Genomic DNA, 21,450 nt, shown 5'->3' with positions numbered 1-21,450 from the left:
GAGTCTGGGGAGGAACTTACCAAAGAGAGTAGGAGGCTGGTGAGTGGAATCATTGTCAGGGTGAAGGAGCTGCTGGGGAAGAGGTGGGAAAGTCATGGGGGCAGAAAGAGGTTGAGCCAGGTTAGCAGTGGTATAAATCTCTTAACCTTCTGTGACATGTGGCATGATAAAAGGTCATGTTTCATTGTTCTGCCCCATGCTTCAGGAAGCTCCCTTATCAGTAAGATCTCATCAGTTTTCTAGCCTCACCTCATCAATGGGGTTGTTGTTAAGTCGTTTCTCAGTCATGTCCAAGGCCATGATCCCATCCGGGGTTTTCTTAGAGATATTGGAGTAGTTTGCCATTTTCTTCTCCAGCTCATTTTACAGATGAGGAAACTGAGGCAAACAGGGTTAATACAGCTAGTCCAGGGTCATACAGCTAGTAAGTGTCTGAGACTGGATTTGAACTCAGGAAGATTACTTTTCCTAACTCCAGGCCCAGTGCTCTATCCACTGTGCAACATAGCTGCCTCACCTCATCAATACCCTCTACCTTTCTGATTGGAGGATGGGGCGATGAACTTCAAACCTCAATTTAAAGAGAGAGCTCAACTCAGAAATGTCACCATTTCTCACCTGGCTATACTACTTTAGGACTTCTCTGACTGACTTCTCCACCATGGCCCCTTGTCATGTACCTTCTCCTTCTCCCACCCCCTTTCAGCTCCTTTTTGTGTTTTGCCTTCCCCTTTAGACCTCTTGAGGTCAGGATCTGTTTCTTTTTTCATATTTGCATCCCCAGCACTTAGCATAGAGCCTAGCACACAGTTGTTGCTTAATAAATGTTTATTGACAATTCTATCTCCATTTGGACAGTTCCACAATTATAGAATCATAATCATTTCTATAATTATATAAGTATTAAAAAAGGTTAAGAAGTGTATTTAACTGCTAACCTGGCTCAGCCTTCTATGACTTTCCCTCCTCTTCTCCAGCAGCTCCTTCACACTGACAATGACTCCACTCACCAGCCTCCTACTCTCTTGGGTGAGTTCCTCCCCAACCTCCATTTGTGGAAGTACCCATGACAACCATGTTCCCTTCTAACTCAGCTCACTCCTATTTCTCTTCCCAACCTCTCCCTGCCCCAACCCTTCACACTGCTTTTCCACCTTGCACTTGTTATCCTCCCCTTGTAGAATGTAACCTCCTTAAGGGATTGCTGTTCTTTTTCCTTGTATTATCAGTGGTTTGTATGGTGCCTGACACATGGAAAGTGCTTAATAAGTGCTTTATCTAGTCAAATCTATAAATGATGCAGATAAATTTGCTTCAATGACTTGAGAACTCACATAATTTAAACCCCATGGAAAATTCTCTCTGTCTCTGTCTCTGTCTCTGTCTCTCCTCTCTCTCTCTCTCTCTCTCTCTCTCTCTCTCTCTCTCTCTCTCTCTATGTATATATATATATATATTATATATATGTATGTATATATACATTCATATGTCATTATTTATATAATTATAAAATTTTGATTATTATAGAATGCCTATCTTTGTGTTTTTCAATCATTTCCAACTCTTTGTGACCCAATCTGGGTTTTCTTGGCAAAGATACTAAATGTTTTGCCATTCCAACTCCAACTCATTTTACAGATGAGGAAACTAAGGCAAACAGGGTCACACAGTCTGAGGCTAGATTTGAACTGAGGTCTTCCTGAATTCAGGCCCTGGATTCTATCCACTGTGCCACCTAACTGCCCCTAAGTTTGCTAGTATATCCTTACATTTATCAGAGTTCATCCTTCTCTTCAATGAATATGTCTTCCAGACCAACTTGAAGTAAAAAAAAATCCGAAAATATCTTTTTCAGTGGTATTTTCCAGCCTGATGAAGATGTCCAGATGTCAGGATTTAGTCAATGATTTTGGTATACTCTTGAATGAAAATGTGAGATTCATTAATAAAATTTCCTATTCTGCAACCTTCAGTACTTCTGTATTTGTATTGTCTGGCTTATGAGAGGCCTTGTTTCCTTCATAACCGAGGCCAGCAGCTGTTTGGATTTTTTGTTTGTTTGTTTAGTTTTTTATTGTGCTTCTTGCTGATTTTCCAACTTCAAGAAATCTCTGCCTCATTGCAGAGGTATCATTGCAACCTCTCCAACTGCCAGGTCCTTCTAGAAGTCTTTTCTTGTTTTCTGAGAATTAACTGGGCTATTATTACACAGCAATAATCTATCATTCTTGCTTGGTGTTATTTTCCATTTGGGCCCACATTTTCCTTTACATTTCAGTGCTACTGACCTTGTTTCATCACGGATTTGAATGACCTTTGACATGCTTCATTTACTCACACCAGCGCCCCAGCAATATCTCCAGAAGTCAATTTGAGAGCTACGTCTTAGAATAATATTCATTCTTTAAAACCATCAGATTAAAAACACAATGAAAAAGCAGTGAAATACATGTGTGTGGCCTGAAGTCTGCCACTCAACTGACAGAGAGCTAATTAAAGCTGGAGAATCTAGCTCAGTCTAGTTTCATGAGGTCAAGATCATCTGTTCTGAATCAGTTTGGTGTTAGCTGACAGCATGAATCACCACCGTTGTCACAAAATAAAATTTAACATGATTACCTTTCCCAAGCAATTAAAGCACTATTTATATGTACACATATATGTGTGTGTCTGTGTATATACACACACATATATGCATATATATATATATTTACATACATATATGACATGGAAGGGAAGGCAAGAAAAAAATTAATATATGGTGTGTATAAAAGACATATAGCTATATAGAGAGATATGATAGTCATATGTCCATGTACATAACTTCCATCATGCTACATATTTATGATATGAAATAATATGTCTGTACAGATATTCACACATGTATATATACACACATATAGGACTACATATCATATATATGCATTTATATTTTTTCCTGCCATTTGATGACTCCAGGAGAGTGAGAATCTGATATCTGGAGTTGGGAATTTGGGTTTGAATCCCAGATCTGCAATTTATTATCTGTGTGACCTAAGTCATAGAGGATGCAGTAGATATAGTCTCTCACTATATTCTTGTGGACAAACTGAACAAATAAAGACTGAATGACAGTCCAATTAGGGGGACAGGAATGGTGGAAGGGACAGTAATATTCTCTCCCACCTACTTATACATCATCTTACTACAATCTGGTTTCTAGCTCCATTCTTTGGAAACCTCATGATGGCTTAGCTGTCAAATTCAATGATCTTTCCTCAAGTATCATTCTTATTGGTCTTTCTGAGGAAGCATACCAAGGATCACCCGTTCCTTTTTGTTATGGCACTCTCTTCCCCAAGGGCCTCTGCTATATATCCTACTTTATTTTCAACCTGCCTGATCCCTGCTTTGAAAGCTCATAGTTCTCTTAAGATACCCTTACCCTTCATCTCTTTCCTCTCTCTCCACCCTCTCCACTGAAGACCTTGTCTTCACCCATAGCTTCAATTGTCACCTCTATAAAGCTGCCGCTCCGATCTATAGATTCTTCTCATATCTCTCCCTTGAATTCCAGACCCACATTTTCAACTGCCTCCTGAACATTCCAATCTCGATGTTCCAGCAGAACATCAAACTCCACAAGTCTAAACTGAAATCCTCATCTTCACTCAGACCCTGCCATAAATTGCCTGTTTCTCTTGATGACAGTAGCATCTCCCCACCACAAGAAAGGTTTATAACCAATAAAAATACAGAATATAAAGACCAAAAATATTGAGTAAGAAAGATAGATTATATACAAGTTTTCCCCAAAGCCAGAATAATTTTAAGGTTAAATAGCTTAGAACTAAACTAAGACATTTGGGACACTTTGTGTGTGTACATCTATATGCATATATGGATGCACATATATGTATGCAAACGTGTGTACATGTACACACATGTGTTGTACACATATGCATTTGAGCATATTGTGTGTAGATGCACATATGTGCTTATATACATACACAGATGTATGTGTGCATCTATATATATGTACACATATATAATTATATAACATATAAATATAGTACTTTCTTATATATACACACAAATATATTCATAGAAATATATATATAGTGCTCTGAAATATATACACACATAATCATATAATTATACATATACATTTCAGAGGACAGAATATTTTAGCACTTCAAAGGATCCATGAATCATTATATGACAGTGGGGTAGGAGAGCAACAGTAGCTTAAATGTGACTTGCAGATTCTGTTCTCCACCACCCCCACCCCACCCCTCATTTATTCTCCAGCCTTCCCCTGCCACATAATAGGCCTAGTGTTGAAGCCCAAGTAAGTAAGCTTTCAGATATCTTTACCCTTCCCCACTGCTGCCAAATTCATTGCCCATTTTTGATGAGAGAATCAGTCAATAAGCAGTTATTAAGTGCCTACTATATATCATGTGCAAAGTGCGGAGGATATAAAGAAAGGCAAAAGACAATCTCTGCCCTCAAGAGGCTCGCAGTCTAACAACTATGTACAAACAAGCTATATACAGGATCATTTAGAAAAAATCAATAGAAGGATGGCACTAGCATTGAAGGGGATCACAGCTAAGATCCCCCAATCACATTATTCTTTTAGTAACTTCTAATTCCTTTCCAGGCTCTCATTATGAATCCATTGGAGATTTCCCAGCAATCATGACATAATCAATATCTTTAAAAGAAACCAGGCTACCCAAGTGCTCAGCTCACAGGACTTGGCAGCATACTATGATAAAACTTTAAGTGAATGTATATAGCACGTATTTCAGGATGCTTCATATGGCTGGCAAAAAGGTTAGTTTCAAGGACAGTTTGTTCGATGCTAATCACATTCCACGTGCGACTGAGTCAGAGTCACATTGAGTTATCAAGTCAAGGTGGATCCTTTTTGTCTTTTATATAAAAGACTGACTGCTTAAATGTTAAAGAATTCAGATGCCCAAGTCATTAAGATATGTGTCTGTACATAAAAGATGCAGCACCAATCATTTAGAACAGCGAAGGAGAATTTCCTCGAGGAATAACTCTTCTTCAAGTCATAATATCTGGCAGAAAACATAAATAAAACCCTCTTTTTCTCCTTCAGTGCTCTGCCATGATGGAATCCCCTAACAAACTGTGCTCATTCCTAGGAAGAAGGAGGTGCAGCTTGGCCTTCAAATATGAGAGACTCTTACACTATTTTGGATAAACTCTATGGTAAGGACAGTCCCCCAAGAAAAAGCAATAATAACAGGTCTCCCAAGGCACTTGGAGAGGGATCATTTGTTGTTCTGAAATATTAAACCCTTTGTTTTCCCTTAGCTAAGAGACATGCATAATGACATAATATCTTAAAGTTGTTGTTTTTTTAATCACAAGACATGTTGAAGAAATGGCCTACAAGAAAGCACCAAGATCAGTTTAAACGGCTTTGAGAGAGTCATATAATATAGAACTAGGAATCACCTGATCTGAACCCCTCATTTCATAGAGGAAGGAACCTGTAGCCCGGAAAGATTAAGCATCTTGGTGAAGGTCACTCAGTGACAGAATTAGGACTCAAGACCAGAGCTCCAAAATGAATGCCCTTTTCACAATTCCACAACACCTCCGTATGAAAATACATGGTGGGAGTAATTTTTAAACAGAGTCAGGAAAAAGGAAGCAGCCACTACTTATTTTATAATACTATTTTCCAAACAGCTCAGTATTCCTCTAGCAAGAGCATGGATTCTTAACACGTTTTGTGGCTGTGGATTCTTTGGCAGTCTATGGAAGCCTATGGACCCTTCCTCAGAATAATGTTTTTAAATACATAAAATAAAATGCACAGGATTACAAAGAAAAGAGAATATGTGTGTGTATACATATCTAATATTTACCACCATATATATATACATATATATATTATATATAACAATATGCTAGTTATGTGTACAACACATGTATATGTTTATGTGTTTATATATGTATACATATGCACACACATATATGATGACACAGATAGGTAATGCGGTAAACAGAGTTTGAGCCCTAAAATCAGAAGATATGAGTTCAAATGCCACCTCAGACACTTACTAGCTGTGCAACCCTGGGGAAGTCATATAACCTCTATTTCCCTCAGGTTCCTCATCTGTAAAATTGAGATGATAGTAGCATTTATCTTGCAGGGTTGTGAGGGAGGATCAAATGAGATAATATTTGTAAAAAGCGCTTAGTACAATGCCTGGCACATAGTAAACACTATATAAATGTCAGTATTATTATTATTATTATACAGATATGTCATATACATTGTCTAATGTTAAAAAAATCGAGGTTAAATTAAGGTGCCAGTTTAAGACCCCCTGGTCTAGAGGCAGTGTGAGGTAATGAATGAATAAAGCTCTGGCCTTGGAATTGGGAGTACTTTAGTTGAAACCTAGCCTTTGACACAAGTCAATGTGTGCATTAGCAAGTCACTGAAGCTCTATGAGTCCTGTTTACCTCATCTGTAAAATGGGAATCATACTAGCTGCAGGACCTGCTTCACAGGGTCACATGAGCTAACACAGGGATGTCAGTGATCATTCCAGCCAATATACCTGCTGGCTATGACCTAGGAATGCATGCACAGAGCCTAAGGACGGCGAAGACTCAGAGGAGGAAACATCAGGACTTGAGAGTCTCCATTGTCTTAGAGCTGGCACTAAGAGCTAGTCTAGAGCTCCCAAATAATTTATCCCCCTTACCTCTCAACTCCCCCAGGTCCAGCGTCTTCCCCAGTTGTTCTAACAAATCCACCCGGGCAGCATTCTTTTTGTGTTTTTTGCCTTCATAATGTTGCTGGGCCATCAGAGGGTTATTGAACCAGGCTGCGCAGAGCTGACAGTATCTGTCTGAATCTCTTCGACGATGGGGTGAAGACATGGCCACTCCTGGGGCACTGGCCGAGTGGGGAGGCTTGAGTGGACTCAAGGGGGTTTCTGTAAGAGGAAACATTCATAAAGAAAGGCTATAATTAAGCCATGATTGCCTACATTTTCTTCCCAACACCTGAATTTGAAAGATACCCCCACATTAGTCACTGAGCTCAAGGATCAAATATAGCAACTTGAGAGCTGAATATGAAGCACAGCTACTTAATTAAAATAATGTCATGCACAATAATAATAGCTCATATTTATATAGCCCTTAATAGTCACTTCTGTACATGATCTCACTTGATCTTCACTAAACTCAGTGAGGTAGAGAGTGCATTCATATCTCTAGTTTATAGCTAGGAGACTGAGGTTCAGAATGCTTGATGGAGTTGCCTGTGTACACTGTGTAGCTAAAATAGTCCATAGGATTGTATTCTTAGATCTAGAAGGGACCTTAGAGATCATCTAGTCCAGAGGTTCAAAATCTGGAGTTCATAGACCCACCCCCAAAAGTCTGTTGGTAGATTTCAGGGGGTCTATGAACTTGGAAGAGGAGGGAGGTACATCTTTCCTTTTACTAACTTCTAGCTGAAATTTAGCATTTCTTTATGTAAGAAGTTTTAAAAAATATTATGAAAAGGGGATTCATAGGCTTTATCAGACTGCTGAAGGAGTTGTTAACAGGAAAAAAGATAATAACTAGTCTAAGCCCATCACTTAACAGGCAAAGAAACTGACTGGCCCAGAGAGATTAAATTCCTTGACTAAGGCCAGATAATAAGAGCGAACACTCAAAGCTACATTAGGCTGTGAATAGAGTGTTGGACCTGGATTCAGGAAGATCTGAGTTCAAATCCAGTCTCAGGTACTTACCAGCTGTGTGATCCTGGGCAAGTCTCTTAATCTCTGTTTGCTTCAGATACTTCAACTTGTGAAATGGGGATGATAAAGCACCTACCTCTCTGTGTTATATATGAGGACCAAATGAAATAATATTTGCAAAATGCTTAGCAAAGTGCCAGGCACATAGTAGGTGTTTAATAAGCATCTGCTTGCTTCCTCAGTAGAAAATGTAACAACCTAAGACCTTCAGACCTAACAAAATAAAACTATATTATGATTACAAAAGATTCACAGAAAAGGAAGGACTGGCCTAATGGCTAGTAACCCTAGTTATATGTTCATCAAGTGAGACAGAGACCATGGAGAGTACGCTGTCATTGTAATTCCTTAGGACTAATCCATCAATTGTCTTTGCCAACCCCCCCCTTTAATGAATTTGGGCAGTTACCAAGGCCTCATAATTTATTGATAGCTGAGTTTTCATAGAGTTATGCAAAAACCTGACAATCTCAGGAACAAGCCACCCCCAGGAGGAAAGATGCAATGTCCTTTGCTAAACCCTGAAAAGGAAGATTTATTTCAAAATCAACATTGAAGTGAATGAAGATTCATTTTTATTTGAAATACACAGAACGAGAAAGCGAACCGCTAGCGAATGAGCCCTGCTCTCTCGTCTCAGACACCTACCTGCTGCAGCCTGAATACATCAGAGAGAAAACTGAGACTTCAATAAATCCTTTAAAAAACGAGGACAAATTTTTCAGTAGTGCTATAGCCAGGGGGTAATTTGCTTCCCCAACATGGCCTCAGTTTTCTTCTCTGAAAAATGGATCTGAAATAGATGATCTATAAGGTCCATTTCCCTTCTTTTCTCTTCTAAGGCTCCTTGCTGCTCTTACAATCATAAAATCTCCAATTCTTGTTCTATTTTCTATGCTCTAATGGACTTTTCAGTTTAATAATAATGAAAATAGTAGCATGAACAACAACACAATAATAACAATAATAATTAATAATAATAATAATAATGGTATTTACATAGTGCTCTCAGGTTTGCAAGGCACTTTACAAATATTACCTTATTTTGTCCTCACAACAACCCTGGAAACGGGAACCATTATTATCCCCATTTTCCAAATGGTGAAACTGAGGCAAATAAAGGTTAAGTGACTCGCCTAAGGTCAAACAGCTAGTAAGTGTCTGAGGCAGGATTCACACTTAAGTCTTCCTGTCTCCCAAGTCTTCTGCTTCATCCACCTAGCTCCATCAGTGATAATGATATTAATAATAATGATAACATAAACTATCACATAAAATTATAATAACAGGTGCCATTTATGTAGAGCTTTAAGGTTTGCAAAGTGACCTACGTACATCATATCACTTGATCCTTATAAACACCCTGGGATGTAGTTATGACACGGAGAACTTCGACCAGAGTTTCACCTCAACAGGCCAATTGCAGGGGGCACTGACAAGCAAGCACCATGGAGCTGTTACCAGGGTGACAGAGGAGTCCCTTCAGCTGAAGTTTAGACCAGGCTATGCCAAAGGTATGCAAATTATATTAATTACATTAACTAATTAATTATATTAGCAACTTATTGACTGATATTTGAGTGATATTTTGGGAGAAGGAAAGGAAGAATGGTGCTTAAAATGATGCCAGGGATGGGAGGAGTGATGGATGTTTTACTGAATATGAGGTTGTTTTTTTAGGAAAAGGTGGGATGCATGTAATGACTTTTATACAGCAAGCTTTTTCTTCATGGTATTAGCTTGAGTTACAGGTTCCCAATAAAGTACTTGGATAAATTCAAGTTTCTTTTACACTAGTTACTACTCTGGAAAGCTATGATCAAAAGATGTTTGAGGAACAATGGGTACGAGGAATGTTTAGGAAGATGTCTGTGATATACTAACTTATCTCCATTTTACAAGTGAGACAACTGAATCTTCGATTGAATGACTTGGCCCATGGTCATCCACAGTCAGAGGTGGTATATGAATCCAGTACTCCCTTAAATCCAGGTCTGATGTTCTTTCCACCATGGCAAAATACCTGGATTCTGTTGTTTCTTCTTCTAACTCATTTTGTTTTATATCCTAAATTCCTTTCAACTTTGACATTTACTAACCATATAATTGTTGTGTTGAATTTAATTAACTTCTATGTTCCATGAAAGGCAGCATTGGCTTCATGGATGTAGAACTGGCTTTGGAGCCGCAGCGACCTAGGTTCAAGTTCCACCTTTGAGACAGACTGGCTGTGCGAGCTTTGGCCAGTTATTTACTCCTCATTGCTCTAAGCAACATTCTAAGACTATAAAATGCAAGAGAAGCTTCTGACTTGCAATGGTGGAGGAAGTTTCCTTACCTGTGAGTTCCTTATACAAAAAAAATGAAGTGCAGTTCAAATCTGTATCTATAATCTAAGGCAGAGGTTTTTAGTCTTTGTTTGTATTACAATCCCATCTGGCAGTCTGGTGAAGCTTATGGGACCCCTTCTCAGAAGTATGTTTTTAATTCTATAAAATCAAATACATAGGATTGCAAAGGAAAATAATTGTATTGAAATAAAAAAAATACATGCATATTTTCCCATCCAAGTTTATAGAATCCTTGAAATATATCCAAGGATACAGAGAGCCCAACTTAAGAAACTTTGGTCTAAAGTCATTTCAAGCTGTCAGTGTGTGTTCTACTTTCTGAGATTCTTTCTAGGTCTAACATTCTATGTCCATATTCTAAGGCTCCTTCCTATCCTTGCATTCTATTTGGTTTAATATTCTAAAATCCTTTCCAAACATTCTCTCTCTCTCTCTCTCTCTCTCTCTCTCTCTCTCTCTCTCTCTCTCTCTCTCTCTCTCTCTCTCTCCCCTCTGTGTGTGTGTGGGGGGGCAGAGGCAGAGACAGAGACAGAGAGACAGAAAGAGACAGAAAAAGATGTAGAGAGAAAGAAGGAAGAAGAGGAAGAGGAGGAGGAAGAAGAGGAGGAAGGGAGAGAGGAGACAAGGGGAAATGACAGGAGGAAAGGAAAGAGAAAGAAAGAATGAGAGAAGAGAGAGATTGACTCCTTTGAAAAATGACTTTTCTAGTTGATGCTTTAAGTAAATTTTTGTTTTGTTTTGTTGTGGGGTGGGGGGAGGAGGCAGGGAGCAGAAAGTTTGCAGGAATTGCCAGAGTACGTAGGAGTATATGTTTCTTTTCTAAATTGATAAGGAATTTATCACAAGCTACAGCATTTCAAGATGTGGACAGTTTCTGTTATTGATCTAAAGTATTCCCAGTCTGTGTGCTTACAATCTGGTCTAGATCCAGAGAATATGAATTTAAAGGGAAAGTCAAGAACAAAGACATTAGCTTCTCACCAAGGCCATTTCTCATGATTTTTTTTAAATCGTGAAGTTACAGAATTTTGAGCTAGAAGGAGCCTTTGAGGTCATCTGCAGCAGCTCAGAGATTTTCCAAGGGTCTAATAAGTGGAGGAGCCTGGAGCTGACCCCAGGTCTCCTGACTCACAGTTCAAGGCTTGTTTCCCCCACATTAGACTGTCTCTCTAAAGGCTTTGGGGTAATAGTGGTCACCCAAACAGCACCTTTTGCTTCCCTTCCCCATCTCCTGAATATTTGTCATATTCTGAACAGGACTAGATTCAGATCCAAAATGTCTTGAGGACAACTAGCAAATTCTCACATGATCTATTTAGTCATACTGCAACATAGCTGCTGCTTCTTTCGATGTGTTTCTGCAGCGTGGAATGAAGCTGCCAAAACAATAAAATATGGGTTTGCTTAAAAGAGAGGCTGAGAACTGGGGTACTACTGTTATATTCCAGAGCACAATTAACACTTAATCAGCATACCTAGCTTACAAATTACTTTTAATTAGGTCTTTCTCTTTTAGATAAAATGCCTGACACAGAAGTAATTACTTAGCAAATGACATTTTCTTAGAAGACATCTCTTGTTATGATGGGAGTAAACTCATGTTTTTGCCCTCTTTCCAGAGATTCCTTCTGATCAGAAGTTTGGGGACCAAAACAATACTTGTGAGGAGCCTGTGAGAAAACAACTTTATTGCTTGATTTTTGTCTTAAGGGCTTTTTAGCAAAGTAATCTCATCTTGGAATGCAGAAAACTACGTTGGAATACCATGGTTCAGAAGGGTTACTATTAATAATAAAAATATTGATCAAAAGTTTCTTTTGATGTTTTATGGTGGTTTGGTCCTCGGGGACTATGCTAGTGGGATCTAGAAGGTGATACTAGCAGAATGCAACCTACCATTCATTTGTTCATTGATTCATTTAACAAATACTTATTAAATACTTGCTGTGTTGAATAATTTATCTACTATATCCTCACAGAGTTTATAAAATCCTCTGCCCTCATAGAGGAAACACGGTCTAGGGCAGTGGTTCTCAAACTTGTTGCTCTTTGTACCCTATTATAATCTTAAAATTTATTGAGACCCTTCTTCAAGAGCTTTTTAATATGAGGTTTTATTCTGCAATACTTCCTCTATTCGGTATGAAAAGAGTTGATATTATTAAGAAAATATTTTTGACCTCATGGCCCTGCTGGAAGGCTCTCAGGGACCACCAGGGGTCCCTAGATCATACCATGAGAGCTTCTGTGGACTAACTATGAAAGTTGGAGTCAGAAGACAGATCTCCAGTTTAAAATCCTGAATCTGTCACTTAACTAACTTTATGACCACTTAATCTCTCTGGGTCAGTTTGCTCATCTGTAAAATGGGCATAAGAATACCTGAAATCTCTCCTTCACAGAGGTAGTGTGAGTTTTAAATGGAGACAAAGCATATAAATTGCTGTGTGAACCTGAAGGTTTTATAAACATGTGAACTCTTATTATTACAAAGCTTACAAGTCTCATGGGGTGTAAAAAATACACAAATACAAATAGGCATGACAGATAATAATTGATGGAAAGTGCATTAGAGAAGTGGGGAAAAAGTGCTATAATGGGAGGAAAAGATCCAAAGTTCACAATCAGAAGAACTGGTGGTTTTGAAGAATAAATTTACTTATTCCTAGGCGCACGCGCGCACACACACACACACACACACACACACACACACACAGACGAACAAACTTTCAAATAGGATACACTGGAATTTAGAGACAAGGTCAGAAGGTATTACCCTCTAAAATTGAAGTTAATAAGAAGCAACATAAAGATAGGACATTAGGCAACTGTAGCAGTAGGCCATTCTAAGAAACGATATCCCTAGATTAGAGGAGGGAAATCCATCAGCTTTCAGGAGCTTGACTAAAATATCCTTTTAAAGATATATTTTGCTCTGGTTCTCTGGTCACCAAACAATCTTCTCCTTTATAATTTGGTTTCTTGAACGGACCTACTGTCTAGGATAGAGCAGTCCTATGCAAAGGCTTGAGAAATTCTAACTTTAATAATTTGATATCCTACTTTACAATTCATTCTCTGTTTAGTTTACGTAGCATGGATTTGTATCACTGAGCCTGGACACCTCTGGGTGAATTGAAAGGGGGATATTTCTGAGCCTACTGAGCTGACGATCAGACCTTTGATCTGAAGTGAACCCTCCAAACTAAGGGTCACAGGATAATCATTGGCCACACCTCCTCCCCAACCTGTCATCTTTTAAATATCATCTTTTAGATGAAATAAATTGATTTTATCAATTGATACCTTCTATATAGCCAGGAAGTTAGGTGGCACAGTGGATAGAGTGCAGTAAAGTCAGGAAGACTCATCTTCATGAGTTCAAATCTGGCCTCAGACACTTAACTGGCTGTGTGACTCTGGGCAAGTCACTAAATCTAGTTTGCCTTGGTTTCCTCATCTATAAAATCAGCTGGAGGAGGAAATGGCAAACCACTCCAGTATCTTCATCAAGAAAATCCCAAATAGGGTGATGAAGAGTCGGACACAACTGAATCACAATCTTTTATATCATACAATACCAGGAATGATATAAAATCCAACATTTATCAAATGAGGTGATAGTAGCTAATTCATTTAAAAAAAACATGCCTTGCCTAATGTATTATAACAGGCAAAATGATGCAGTAGGAGAGCACTTTATTTAGATCAGAGGATCTGTGTTCAAATCACCACTGCCACTTGCCAGTCATGTGACTTTTGAGCAAATCATTTAATTTTCCTTGACCTTAGTATTCTCACCTATAAAACAAAGATAAAATTTTTTTTTATAATCTAATCACAGGGCTCTTATGAAGAGTTTGTAAACTTCAGGCTTCACTCAAATAATTCTGCTCAATCTTCCATCAAAACCCAGGTTCAGATTTTCTTTACTGTATCTTCTTACACATAAACCCATTGGATACTGATCAGGGATTTAAAGCGGGAGAGAAAGATAATGTGGCATGAGAGAAAGGGAATTGGACAAATGTGAGAAGCCCAGGGTTGTGAGGGTGAGATGAGTTAAATACAGTTCATACATTTGTTCCTTTATAGATTCATCCATCCATACACCCATTTGTTGGTTTGTTCACTGCATTTAGAGTCAGAAAACTTTGGTACAAGAAGGTTTTTGCTCAGGAAGTCCCAATAGCTCCCCCTTTCTTGTCTCTGGGATGAATAAGTCCTTCTATTTAATGTGAAAAGTTCTAAATAGTCTAACTCTGGCCAACCCTTCCAGAATTACTTCACATCACTCTCCTTTACTCATTGTTCTAGCCAAACTAGGGCATTCCATCTCTAGCCTCCAGGCCTTTGCAATCTGGGATGTTTTGCCTTTTCACCTCCATCTTGAAGGAACCCTAGGTTCTTTCAAGGCTTTCAGTAGGTGTCACTTCCTAAACAAGGCCTATCTTGATCCCCTCAGTTACTAGTCCCTTTGCTCCTAAAAATTCATAAAATGTTATATTTACTTTTCTGTGTACATGCTGCCCTCTCCCCACCTCCATCCCATCTCTCAATAGAATGAAAACTCTTGAGGGCAGAGACTATTTTTTTGTCTTTGTATACTTAGCACTTACCATGTTGACTGTCAGGTAGTGGTTGCTTAATGAATGTTTATTGAATTAATGAATGAATGAACACATATACAGGATGAGAGAAGAATTTATTACACCCTGGAGAAGGGTAATATTTGATTAGTTCAGTTTCATTGTCAGAAATCACTTGTTGCATGTTTCTAACTTTAATTGTCTCTATGTTAAGTAACGTATACAAATACACAGTAATTTCCCCCTCACTCGGAATGCCAAATTAAAAACTATTTAAACATTTTTGTTTTGGTTCTTCCCTGAATACTATCTTGTAGATAGTCTCACCCCCACGGGTGGGGAACATCCGACCCTGAGGCCACACATGGCTCTCAAGGTCCTCAAGTGCAGCCCTTTGACTGAATCTAAATTGCACAGAACAAATCCACTTAATAAAAGGATCTGTTCTATAAAAGTTGGACTCAAGGACCTAGAAGGCCACATAGGGCCTAGATGCCACAGGTTCTCCACTCCTAGGATGTATACTCTAATGGTGGACTGATTGAACCTTTCTGGCCCTTTTGTTTTTTGTTTTTTTTCCTAGAATTTCTTCTGCAAAGACTTCAAATTGAGAAAGAAATATTCGTTTGATGAGGAACTAATTGTGATGTTTCATGGATGGGTTTTAAACACAAGGTCTCATATGAAAAGAACACAGCATTAAGAGTCAGGTGACCTCGATTTAATTCTTGTCTCCACAACCAGCCAGCTGAATTTGGGCAAACCTCTTCCCCTCTATGAGACTCTGTTGCCTCAGTTAAAAAAGGGTTTTTGACTATAACATTATAGATTTTAGGACTAGAAAAAGCATTCATAGTCATCTAACCCAACACTCTCATTTTACAAATGAGAAATTGAAGCCTAAGTTGGTTGAGGGACTTGTCAATGATCACACAGACAGTGGCTGAACCTTTATTATTCTTTTGACTTCAAACCCATCCATCTTTCCACATAATCTCTTCATTTCCTTCCAGCTCCAGCAATTGCTACTAAGTATATAATAAGACTATTGTTCTTGAAATTATATTTTTAAAATGCTGGGTTTAAATCTTAGCTTTGCCATTTACTGGCTATGTGACCTTGGCCATGTCATTGTACCTCTTTTGAGAATTAGTTTCCTCATCTGTAAAATGGTGATAGTTTTTGGCATATTGTCCCTTTCCCCCTTTAGACTATGTTCTCTTTGAGGCAGTTTTCACCTCTCTTTGTATTCCCAGTGCTTGGCACAGTACCTGTCACATAGTAAATGCTTAGTAAATGATAGTTGACTTGGTTAGACTTGGTGCTGATAATACTTGAACTGCCCATATTCTGGAAGTAGAGTTAGGCTCCAACACTTCTCCGCTGTGTGACCCTTGGGCAGGTCAGTGAATCTCCGTTTGACTCGGTTTGCTCATCTATAAAATGGGGTAATGATAGCACCTCCTTCCTAGGGTTGTTATAAAGATAACAGGAGATATTTGTAAAATGTGTTGTAAACCTTTAAGAGCTACATAAGTCCTAACTATCATTTGCTTTTATTATTAGGAAAGCTTTTTCCAAACCTTAAAGCTAAAGAAATGGGTTGCTTTTTTCTTTATAATTTAGCATCAGAGATAAAGTCCTGCACTTGAGACAGCAAGGCTTAGGTTCATGCCCTGCCCTTGACACTTACTGATTATATGAGACTGACCAAGGCCATGCTTTCTGTGCCTTGCACCCACTACTCAGACAAACATTGGCAGGAAAATGACAAGGTAACGAGGTGATTGGTGCTGACATCCACCCAAACCTCTCTTTGCTGTCTCTTGTGGCACAGTGCTGCTGGGTGACTCAGTAAATGACTCACAAGTGACTAGCTCCACTGGCACGTTCCTTTCCATGATTCATGAGACTAAATTCAAACACATCATCTTGGAAATACCAAGAAACCTGTTTCCCTATAAAGATACCCTGCCTGAGGTATCAGGACTCTTGTCACTTCTATCCCAGTTAAAATTCCACCTTCTATAGGAAGCTTTGCCTTAGCTGCCACCCCCACCAATTCTAGTGCCTCTCCCCTGTTGATTATCTCCTATGGATCCCTGTTGGTACATAGATGTTTTTGTCTTCTCTTCCCCATTAGACTGTAAGGTTCTTGAGGGCAAGGATTGTCTTTTGCCTTTCTTCATATCCCCTGTGCTTAGCATCGTGCCTGCCACATAGTAAGTGCTTAATAAATTCTTATTGACTAATTGTCCTAGAAACTGAGGGGACCACACTGTTTTATTTAATGATTATGCGATTGAATGGATTCACTTATTTGCTTACACATTGTGTGGCATTCCCTTCCCTATCACCACCCAGTAAAACATTAGCCCATGAAGGGCAAAATGCCCATTGCCTCATCATGTGGCCAACCAGGAGGAAGTGGTACCACCAACAATCAGAGTTTATAAATTACAGCTGTAGAGTTTATAGTGAAGGTTGCCAGGCAGTAAGGAAGCATCCTCTGGTTGATCGTGAAGCCTTACCCCGTAGTTCTTCAAGCTGGGTGCCTTCACTGTGCTCCACTCTCTGCTCTTTGCCAGCATTCCCTGCAAAGAAGAGATGAAAGAAAAAAAATGCCAGGAATATTCTCCCTTTGCTAGAATGTGCTTAGAGAATGGAATCAGTGTGGTACCCTGGAAAGATTGATAAATTTGGAGTCAAAGGACATAGGTTTGAATTTAGGCTTTAGCAATTCCTACCTGTGCGATCTCAAGAAAGAGACTTCACTTTATTTTCCTCATCTGTGAAAAGATGGGCTTGGATAAGATTGTCTGAGACCATTTCCAGGTCCAAATCTGTAATACTAGAACTACTAAGATCTCTACAATGTCTCCCTCCTACCCTTTCCTCTTAAAATACTGTGAACACGGGCTCTGTAATAACTATATGTTATGTTAGAACTTCCCTTCTTCACCAGGGAACAGGACACTGGAGTAACACAACTACCAGCCAATCAGAAGGATTTCTGAGGCTCAGAGCTGATCCTTTGTGAATGAACTCTAATCAAAATTGGAGATGCCTCTACCTGCCAGAAACCACAGAACCAGCCTTGTTCATCTCAAGGGCAACCTTGAACAGATGCTACAGACTTGAGCCCTTATTTGGGATTTTCAAAACATCTTGGCTTATTGTATGTACAGAAGTCCCCCTCCTTTTAACCTCGGTCCCTGTTTGAAAGCCTCTAGAACCAATATTATCTCACCCCTTTTCTACTTCCTTTTGAGCAGCTGAGAAATCTCTCCCTCTCCTCTTCCTTGTAAATTCTTCTTCTCAGACAATAAGTGCTTTTAATTGGTATATTGGACTATTCCATTTCAGGTCCCTTAATAAGCCTGGGGTTCTTTTGTTAACAAGATTTAGCTCAATGAAGATGCTTGCTCCTATAGGAAACCTTTGCTCATCCCCTCTTGGTAGTAGCTTAGTAAGGCCTATTGTATTTAACTGGGTCCTGGAAGGAACCTCAGAATGCTTTAAGTTCAATTATTTCTGGAGGAATCCCATCAGGACTATGCTTGAAAAAAATGTAATGAGAAGCAAGTTCCAAAAGATATCCATTTCACTTTTTGGACAGCTCTAATTGTCAGGAAGCATTTCCTTATTTTGAACAGAACTACACCTTCCTTCAATTTTTAGCAGCTATTTCCAGTTTTGTCCTATGAGGCCAAAATAAACATTGCTAATGCTTACCCCTCTCCCCCTTTCCTCATATCATTTGTCCATGGTTACTTATCCATTTTTATGTTCCCCTTCCTTATAATAGACCATAAAATCCTGGGGGGGGGGGACTTTTTTGTTTTGTTTTGTATCTCCATTCCTATTACAATGCCTTGAATATTTTGCAGGTGCTTAATAAGTCCCTGATGAATTGAATTGGATTGGTGTGGTAGAAAGAACACTGGATTTGGAGGCAAAGGAGGAGTAGGCTTGAGTCTCAGCTCCACTAATTACAACCTGTATGGTCTCTGGCGGCACGTTACTTAACCTCTTGGGCTCTCATCTTTCTCCTCTGTAAAACTAGTATTGGACTGGCTGGACTCTGAGATCCTTCTCACCCCTAAATCCTACAATCCTGCTCTTATTTTTTTTAAAAACAGATGACATTTCACAGCAACAAAAATGAGAAGGAAAACAACAAATGCAATTTATAAGAGCAACATCACGTATTTGATATTTTAAAATATGTGACATTGAACACATGGCAGGAGTAAACAGAGGGTGAGATCACCATGGCATCGCTCCTGTTCCATTTTGGTACAGACATTCTAAGTATAATCAGACTATTAATGGAAATTGCCTTTTCACCCATGCTATATCCATAGATTATCAGTCTTAGTAAAGTAGAATCCATAGAGCATTGCTTTTTGTTAATAGAGAATAATCGTCCTTTGTTTCACTCACTGATTAGTGTCTAAATGTCTGAAAAATGTCTAGCATGTGCAGAAATATAATGTTTGAAGATCAGTTATTCAATAAAACTTTCCAAAAGAGGGGGAAAATGAAAGAGATATCCCTTTTCCAGTTTCCACTGTCACATGGAAACAGAAGAGAAGAATTCTCTGACTTCTAAAACCTGAAGATATAAGAGAGTCAAGATCTAAATTCCCAGCTTGGCTGTCTGTTGCTTTACTTCTTCATTAGGTTACATAATGCAATTAACTCACAAATGGTAAACTTTGGGGTGGGGGGAAAGTTGAAATGATTATGTAACAATATGTGTCCACAAGAATAATCATCAGCAAAATAGCAGCTCCTGGGTTTAGAGAGCTTAGTGGTTTACCTAATGTTTTGCAGATATTTCATTGGATCTTCACAGAGGAAGGGGGAAGGGAAGGGAATAAGCAGTTATCAAGTGCCTACTATGTGTCAGTCACTGTGTTAAGCACTTTACAAATATTATCTCATTTCATTCTCACAACAACCTTGTGAGGTAGGTTCTATTATTATGTCTATTTTACAGTGGAGGAAACTGAGGTAAACAGAGATATATGACTTGCCCATGGTCACACAGCTAATAAGTGTCTAAGGGTGGGTTTGAACTCAGATGACCCTGAATTTTCATAGCAAGGACACTGGAGTGGCTTGCCATTTCCTTTTCGAGCTCATTTTATGAATGAGGAAACTGAGGCAAACAAAATTAAGTGACTTGCCCAGAGTCACTCAGCTAGTAAGTGTCTGAGGCCAGATTTGAACTCAGGAAGATGACTTTTCCTGACTCCAGGACCTCCATTCTATCTGCTACACCACCTACCTGACCATAAAATGTGGAGGTTGAATAGTTCTTCTCAACTCTTCTATCTTTGATCTCAGAGTAATGATTCTAGGGGCTAGCATGCATCTGAGTGAATGGCATAGTGAGGGTTCATGTGTTTAATTTGTGTTTGCTCCAATAACTCTGGATCCTGCCCTCAACATCTCACCAAAAAATGGTACTGTATTATATGAAATGCTAATTATAAGAGGATCTTGTCATCCCAAAGACCTATAGAAATCCTACCTCCTTAAAACAGAGACATAGAATCTCAAATCTAGTACAATATAAGTTCTTTGAGGTCATATTTTACTTTTCTTTATGGTTTCAGCACCTGCCTAGCAGAGTAGGTATTTAATAAATGCTTGTTGAATGAAATTGATTAGAAAGCTGAAAGTAATCTTGGAATATTCCACATCCAACTGTTATTTCAGCAGGAATCCCTTGTATAATAGCCCTCCCAAAGTATCTTGAAAACCTCCCAGGGTTGCTCAGCTCACTTTTGATCAACTCTAATAAGAAGAATGTCCTCATTTTGAGTTGAAATATACCTCCCTGCAGCTTCTACCTGTTACCACCAATTCTACTCTCTGGAGTCAAATAAAACATGCCAAGACTCTTTGAATACTTTCCAATACTTAAGCCAGTAATCATGGCATCAGACCTTCAGAATTGAAAAGAAGGAAGGAACATCAGAAGACATCTAATCCAGATGCATTCCCAATAAGATCAGGAGTGAAACAAGGATGTCTATTATCACCCCTATTATTCAATTTGGTACTAGAAATGTTAGTTTTAGCAATAAGAGAAGAAAAAGAAATTGAAGGAATTAGAAGAGGCAAAGAAGAAACTAAATTATCACTCTTTCCAGGTGATATGATGATTTACTTAGAGAATACTAGAGAATAAAAAAAAAAAAACTACTGGAAATAATTAAAAAACTTTAGAAAAGTTGCAAGAGATAAAATAAATCCACATAAATCATCGGCATTCCTATACATTACTAACAAAGCCCAACAGACAGAGATAGAAAGAGAGATTCCATTTAAAGTTACTGTAGACATTATAAAATATTTGGAAGTCTACTTGCCAAGACAAACCCAGGAACTATATGAACACAATTACAAAACACTTCTCACAAATCAAGTCAGATTTAAATAAATGGAAAAACATCAGTTGCTTGTGGTTAGGCCCAACTAATATAATGAAAATGACAATTTTACCTAAAATAATTTACTTATTCAATTCCATACCAATCAAACTACCAAAAATTATTTTACAGAGCTGGATAAAATAATAACAAAATTCATCTGGAAGAACAAAAGGTCCAGAATATCAAGGGAATTGATGAAAAGAAATGCTAGGGAGGGTGGCCTAGCCATACCAGATAGTAAACTATATAATAAAGCAGCAGTCATCAA

The 21,450-nt window shown here is 38.6% G+C and overlaps 1 protein-coding gene across 1 annotated transcript in view; it reads right to left on the bottom strand.

Annotated features, from left to right (window-relative positions):
* Positions 1 to 21,450, bottom strand: part of ZMAT4 (zinc finger matrin-type 4) — a 338,331-nt gene that overhangs the window by 81,895 nt on the left and 234,986 nt on the right. Inside the window, exons 4-5 of the mRNA XM_036749995.1 lie at positions 17,265 to 17,327; positions 6,741 to 6,974 (exon numbers count right to left, since the gene is read on the bottom strand). Of these exons, the coding sequence (XP_036605890.1) occupies positions 6,741 to 6,974; positions 17,265 to 17,327 (297 nt within the window). The remainder of the gene's footprint in view (positions 1 to 6,740; positions 6,975 to 17,264; positions 17,328 to 21,450) is intronic.

Source organism: Trichosurus vulpecula, chromosome 3 (assembly GCF_011100635.1).
Source record: "Trichosurus vulpecula isolate mTriVul1 chromosome 3, mTriVul1.pri, whole genome shotgun sequence".
In the NCBI taxonomy this organism is placed as follows: domain Eukaryota; kingdom Metazoa; phylum Chordata; class Mammalia; order Diprotodontia; family Phalangeridae; genus Trichosurus; species Trichosurus vulpecula.
Note: the sequence above shows the minus strand (reverse complement) of the source record. Positions and strands in the feature narration are given on the sequence as shown.